The sequence below is a fragment of the Sminthopsis crassicaudata genome, chromosome 1, assembly GCF_048593235.1.
Source record: "Sminthopsis crassicaudata isolate SCR6 chromosome 1, ASM4859323v1, whole genome shotgun sequence".
Classification (NCBI taxonomy): domain Eukaryota; kingdom Metazoa; phylum Chordata; class Mammalia; order Dasyuromorphia; family Dasyuridae; genus Sminthopsis; species Sminthopsis crassicaudata.
Genome location: NC_133617.1, coordinates 190,164,896 through 190,172,256, shown reverse-complemented (window position 1 = coordinate 190,172,256; position 7,361 = coordinate 190,164,896). Strand labels below are relative to the sequence as shown.

The window sequence follows — 7,361 nt, the reverse complement described above, 5'->3', positions numbered from 1 at the left end:
AGAAAAGCTTATTAAAGCTATTTGCATCCCACAGTATAAAAACCAAACCAAAACAAAAACTAGCACAGGTGAAGAGAACCACAACTACCAAAATACACAATTTCTGTCTGACAAATATTTTCCAAAAGAAAAAGATTAATTTTTTCACATAATTCATTCAAAACTCCTCAAGTCAACTGTTTTCCTTCCAATATATAGTATATGCCATACATGAAATATATCTCAAAAACAGTACTTCCTTTGACCAGTAAGTGGTGCTGATCTAAAAGGAATCAGGAAATCAGCAACCTTAGCTTTTTGCGTCTGTTGCAATGTTAAAAAAAATATTTTACACATACATATTTATACAAAAATTTATTTTGGATGAACTTCTCAAAGAATAGATGCTGAATGTGTTCCCCCCCCAATAAAATACATTTCATATAAAATTTAACTAGAGCATTAGGAAGTCTTTAAAATTAGTTAAAATGTAAACACATTCCTGGAAAATGGCCATAAAAACTATGGAATTAGGATTTGCAAGGTAACATCGGTCTTGTTTGTTAAAAAGCAGTATGTTCTATATGACTTGCAAAAACTTATTCAAAAAACATGTATGCATACACATATGCATCCTATAAACATGTTTGCATACAAACATACAAAATGTGCACATGATCATATATGTATATATAAATGGCATCATATAGATAATACATATATTCATATACAAATATATATGAATATATGCATTGCTTCTATATATACATACAGACATATTTACAATATAACAATATATGTATAAATATATGCATATGTATACATAGGCATCTGTTTATATGTATAGATGTAGCATACATATATAATGCTATATTTATACATATATGTATATGTGCACAAACATGTTTATATAATGACATACACTTATAATATATTTACATACATTCTGAAGGCTACTTCTCAACTTTTTGTAGCTATGGAGCAATGGAAGCATTACTGGGATAAGTGCATACCCTTCTCAAAGAACACTACTTTATGACACAGTTATTTGACTATATAAATTCTGATTCATGTATGTGTATACACACATTTTTATGAATATATGTACATGTGCATAGATATATCTACAGATGTACATGCATAGGCAGAAACGTGTGTTTATGCATACACATATGCACATATATACATACACAAATATTTATGCTTCAGAACTTAAATATTGAAATGACTGTTGTCCTCCAAAATAGTCACCTTGGGAGGCCATATACTTATCCCAAGGCACTGGCAATGCTCAGGTATTTTTTAAATTGCCTTCAGACATTGGGAAAAATCAAGTCTATGGGCTCTCTAGATTCTTTCCTCTTTCTTTCTTTTCTTTTCTTCCTTTTTTTTTTCTTTAAATACTTCTTCCTGGTTTATGTGCCTAGTTGTTTTTAGATGTTTACAAAAAAATCAAATCCTTCCTTCAAAAGGGGATTCCAGAATTTTTAAAGTAATGAATAATACTATCACCTACCTTCAAATGTCTATTTTGATATTTACTGTGATGTAATTATACTGATTTATGCAAACAGGAAAGATTGCATTTTTCTTTTTTTAAAAAATAGATATAGTTGTACCTTATAAAGATTCAGATATATCTATAAAAACATTCAGCCTTATTCCTTATATGTAATGTTAATGCATAGATGTACAAACCAAATTCACTTGTAAAACATCTGCAAATAAGGACAGGGGATTTGCCCATGTGCAATGGTCATTAATGATGTTGGCAACTATATCCTTATTTAATATGAGAGGTTGTACTTAAATTCATTGTTCTTTAATACAACAATCAAACAATTTCATATTTCAGAAACTCTAAATAAGGCTTTTATTGCATTTGGATGTGATATAATTGGTTTGCAAATGGCCAGTTTTTGCATGTAAGCATTAATATAAATATAATTTATACGCATTTGCAAAGTCATTATAATTACAGAACACTTCTATTTTCCAACCTATCCCGTGGAAAGAACCGTGCAAAACAGGAAAAGAAAATTGAAGACAAACAAGAAAATATACAGTTGAATTCCTACTTATTTTTAAATGGGGATAGCTACTTTCTGTGTTATTTCTCCCTCAGTGTTTTTTGGTAATGTGACCATTATGCATATAATCAATAAGATTTCTTGCAGTTCTTTTCCTTCCATCTGGTGAGGTTTGAAAAATATAGGTCCTTTTGTCCTGGGTGTGTGTGGTTCTAGTCATCTCTGTTCTGAGTCACTTTCAGATCACAAACACACACAGAGTACACAATGGAACCACTAAAGGGTGATCACTGTCCCATCCTCCTCAATTCCTCCCCTGGGAATGACCAGACTATGACGTGGATCTGATTTTAGGGAACTCAGTAGTTTGTGGAGATTGCCATTGCTTTCTCTACTGGAGCTGTTAAGCGCGAGATCCCTCTGTAGCCTGTGGCCGAAAGTTGTGCCATTGACCCGGGAAAAGCTGCCCGAAGGCAGACTTGGCGTTTTGGAGATATGCTGGGGCTCCAGAGCTCCTTCAATGACAATGTCGGTCTCTTCATCACTCTCCATTTCATCAGGTTGGAAGTTCTGTTCAGCATGGGAAGAAGGCAAGCTATGGTGACTGGCTGTACTGTCTGTTGACTGACCTGAGCTACCAGACATCCGGCTGCTACGAATAATATTGTTCCTTTGGTTGGCTGGTTTAACAGTAATAATGAGATTATGGCTGTTGGCAATCATCATGTCTGTGACCTGGTCAAGGGTTTTGCCGGCCACTTCAATCCCATTCACTTCTAGGACTTCATCATTCACAGCCAGCAGCCCTGTACTCTCAGCAAGGCCTCCAGGGACCATGCGGGAAATGAAGATGCCCGGGACTTTCTCAAGGCCTTGGGACGTCACCCGCACACTGGTCCCATCACGGATGTAAAACCCAAGTGGCTTTTCACACCCGTGCCGGTACAGCCGGACCCTCCTGTGGGTTTCAGGAAGGATGTCCACATCAATGATAGAAGATACCGGTCGGAAGTCATGGGGCATGCTGATGTTGAGGTGAGGACGCCGGCGGAGGTTATCGTTACGAAGGGTAACCAGGACCTTCTTCTTCCTAGTTAATGTGCTGGTCCCAAAGTTACAGTAGTCTACTTCTTCTGAAACAACAAAAAATAATTAAAATCAGCAATGGTCTCCATTCACATAGATCGCATAGTAATAACCCCTGTTTCAGTAATGCTTGATGGTTTATATAGAGCACTAAAAGAAGTAATTCAAGTATTTGAAACTGGGTCTTTTGACTCTTAATCCTTAAGAACTGATACTACTTCACATTTAACAGATTGGCTAACATGACAGAAAAGGAAAATAGCAAATGTTGGAGGAGATGTGGGAAAATTGGGATATCAATTGGTGGAGCTGTGAATGGATCCAATCATTCTGGAGAGTACTTTGGAATTATGCCCAAAAGGCTTTGAAATCATACATACCCCTTTAGCCAACAATATCATTCCTAGGATTATACCCTAGAGAATTTTTTTTAAATGAAGCACTTATATCTAAAACATATTTCTAGCAACTCTTTTTGGAAATTAGTGGGATGCCCATCAATTGAGGAAATGGGCGAGCAAGTTGTGATATATGATTGTGATATGAAAAATAACAAGCAGAATGCTTTCAAAATAAAACAAAACCTGGAAAGACTTAGACAAACTGTTTCAAAATGAAATGAGCAGAATAGCACCATTGTATAACTATTAACTTAGATGACTTAGCTAGTCTCAGTAGTATAATGATCCAAGATAATTCTAAAGGACTCAAGATCAACAATGCTAACCACATCTCAAGAGAAGGAACTGATGCTATCTGAAAGCAGATTGAAGCATATTTTTTTAAAAAAAATTATTTTTCCTAGGTTTTATTTTGTCTGTGTTTTTTCACAACTAATATGTGACTAATATGGAAATGTTTTGTGTGACTGCACATGTATAACCTATAGAGGAAGAGAAGATTTGTGGGTCAAAATTTTTAAAAAGAATGCTAAAATTTTATACGATTTGGAAAATGATTTGGAAAAGATACAAAAGCTACATTGCCTCTTCTTTTTAACTTCATGGTTTTTAAAAATAATCTTGTTCTATTAGAAAATTAATTCTGGGAGCAGAAAAATAGTTTTTGGGGAAAGAAATCTGACATGGATTTGAAATTACAAGCTGGTTTGAATCCTGCTACTAACTGAATCTTGCTCATCTTTGGGACCCCTCAGTAAAATGAGGGGGTTGCACCAGATGCTCTCTTATGGCAACTTTTTTTTCTAACTTTAAGCCCTGTGATCTTGTCTTATTTAGCAACCCAATTCCAGTCACACAGAAATCCATTATATTTATACTTTATAATTATTAACTTATCATTTGCTGTACTTTACTTTTTCTTCATATCAACCAACTTCAAGGCACTGATTTTTGGGAATTTTGAAATCTCTACTCAGTTGCTGCTAAGCAGCCTGCCAGAAAGACCCACATTTAGTTAAATACTTTGCATACTTGCTTCTGTTGGGAGTTCTCTGTTGATCTCTCTCAATGGCATCTGCTTTGTTTGGGTTGGTGAAAGTGTTTTCCAACTGAAAAGCTTGGCTAATTGACAGTTTCTTCTTCTTCCTTCCATTTCCCAAATGCTGGCAATTTTTCTGACATTTCTCTTTATATATGGAACCTTCCTCCTTAGCCTCATCCTCCAAATCTCAACCTTAATGAGGTATCTTGAGAAAGAAAGCCCCTCAAATCTGTAGATACCTAAAAAAATCCTATAGGTATATAGAATCCTAGAACCTTGCCAATTGACCTTGAGGAAATTGACCTACTTTATTTACAACTGTAAAACTCAAAACAACCAATTCACTTTATTGAAAAAATAGATTAGGAGTGGGGATTGTGGCAAAGAACATGAGGGAAATTCAGAAGCTATCAATGGAATATGGTTAAGATATTATTTTTTAAATGGCTATTTATGAAAAAAAAAAAAAAAAAAATTTAAGACTGTCTCTAGGGCCTAGCTGTAGCCAAAAAAGTATACTATCTCTAAACAAGAAGTTATAAACCTTCTGAAATGGCATTAGGAGCACCAGCCACACCCACTGCTTAAACAGCTGCTTTTCATAGGACTTGCTGCCAGACAGAATGCCAAAACTCAGCCAGATAAGACTCTATAAACAAGCTGAATACCTTAGAAAAGCAGGCAACTAGGCTCCTATAGAAACCGTTTAAACTCTTACATTGTCAGTATGTGAGAGCTCTTGACTTCTTATTTCCTTTGGGAATCATGGAACATTCGTTGACAGCTTTGGAAAGTACTTCAAAGACAGAATCACTTCCACTAAGGAGAGCAGCCCTTCAGGCAGCTTGGGAAGGAAGCCAATGACTCATTAAGAGGGATGTGCATTGTCCCTCAGACTTGAAGATCACTATTATGGAATATTAAACCGAAAAGTCCTCCTACCAGTACTAAGGGACTCAACATAGGAGGAGGAGCTCTCAGAGCTAACGCTATGGCCTCCCATACCCTAGGTATAATAGAATTATTGAATTTGAGCTGGAAAGAACCTTAGTGGTTGTACTTGGGCAACTTGATGGAGTCCTTGACCTGCAGTCAGGAAAACCAGAATTCAAATGTGGTCTCACAGACTTACTAGTTGTGTGATCCTGACCAGATCACTTAACCCTTCTTTTTGTCTCAGTTCTCTCATCTATAAAATGAGCTGGAGAAGGAAATAGCAAACCACTCCAGTATATTGGCCAAGAAAACTCCAAATGAGGCCATGGAGAGTCAGACATGACTGAAACAAGTGAACAAACTCATTTCACAGAAGAAAAAACTGAGACCCAAAACAAGTATTATATTAAAAACTTATCTACTTCAGTAGATCCTCTCTCCTAACCTTTCAAAGATGGACAATATTCCCTATAATATAGCCAATTAAAAATGCATTGTTTTAATATATGTAATATATGTGGTTTATCTGGAAAAGATGATCATGCAGAACATATCCAACTCCACCTATTCTAGCCTGTTAAAATCTTGTTGATTCCTATAATCTCTTTGTTGTATATTTCCCTTATGTATTGCTATAATCATGCCATAATCTCTAGGCTTAAATACAAATGCCTTAGCCTAGAATTTAAGGCTATCCAAAATCTGCTTCAACCTACCCTTCCAACTTTACTTCCAGCCAATTGAGAATACATTTGCCTTAGGTCACCCTGTTCTTTTCTTCTTCCTTGTAATCTTATAGACTGTAGTTAATTGATTTGTCCAAGTTCACACGACTAACTAGAGTATCCTGAAGTACTTGGCAGAGGTACTTAATAAATGAATGAATGAATGAATAGATGGATAGAAGAGCTGTGTTATTTTTACATTGAGCTAACTTAGAGGAAAAAATTGGCTATAAACAGGAGCCCAGACCCATTTACATTTTCAAAATTTGAATTCCAGTGATGATTGTTATTAAAGGCTTTTAGTGTCTATGCTAAAAATTAAAAGCAAAAGTTTGACCAGAGTTTTCTTGTTTTCTCTTGAGGGTATTTTACCCATCACAATGAGATTCTGGGGATTAATGTAATTACTTATTTGATTTTGAGCCCGGATTTCCCTATTTGGAATTTCAAACCACTTTTAGAATAGTTTGCTGTATACAAATAAACAAGAATCCAAGCCAGACTACAGTCAGTCACAACATCTTGGCAGCCCATTCTTGGCAGGGCAATCACAGACAGAAGACAAGAAAAGGTTATTAACAAGAACTGTAAATATTCCCCAGAGTAGACAAGTTTTTCTAGCACTTGTGACAGTTCTTTGAATGAACTCTTCCTGGATGTGAGAATTGGGACTGGCTATGAAGGGAATTCTGTAGCTCTGATCATGAGAACAGGAATCCCATCTTTCTCCAAAACCCTGGGCTGATAAACACCTGATGATAATTACACTATGGGAAAAAAGAGCTGGAAGGCAGTTATCCAGCTGGCTTGAGCTGGACAATGGAATATCTTACACCATCTCTCACATAAGTAAGCAGTCCTTGGCAAACGGGAAAACAGAAGACTCTCATGACTTATTACCACAGAAGGCTTTTGAGTAGAGTGGTGAATGAGGCTGAAGAATGAGTTTTTTAAACAATGAAAAAAGCCCTGATCAAAACATTACCAAACCTATATTTTACTAATTTATTCTATTTATATGTATTACTTTAAAATTTACTATTTTAATCTTTCTTTCTTTCTTACCCTAGCCAGCTCCCTCCCAACTGCTCCAAAGCCTAAAAAGCCTACAACTTATAAAACTACCTAAATTGTTACCTCTACAAAAGCCCTGCTCTGATGG

The 7,361-nt window shown here is 35.8% G+C and overlaps 1 protein-coding gene across 2 annotated transcripts in view; it reads right to left on the bottom strand.

Annotated features, from left to right (window-relative positions):
• Positions 1 to 1,821: 1,821 nt before the first annotated feature.
• PARD6G (par-6 family cell polarity regulator gamma) overlaps positions 1,822 to 7,361 on the bottom strand; it is a 145,671-nt gene continuing 140,131 nt past the window's right edge. For both annotated transcript variants that reach the window (XM_074273150.1, XM_074273139.1), the window contains one exon: positions 1,822 to 3,142. In XM_074273150.1, the coding sequence (XP_074129251.1) occupies positions 2,286 to 3,142 (857 nt within the window). In that variant the 3' untranslated portion in view covers positions 1,822 to 2,285. The remainder of the gene's footprint in view (positions 3,143 to 7,361) is intronic.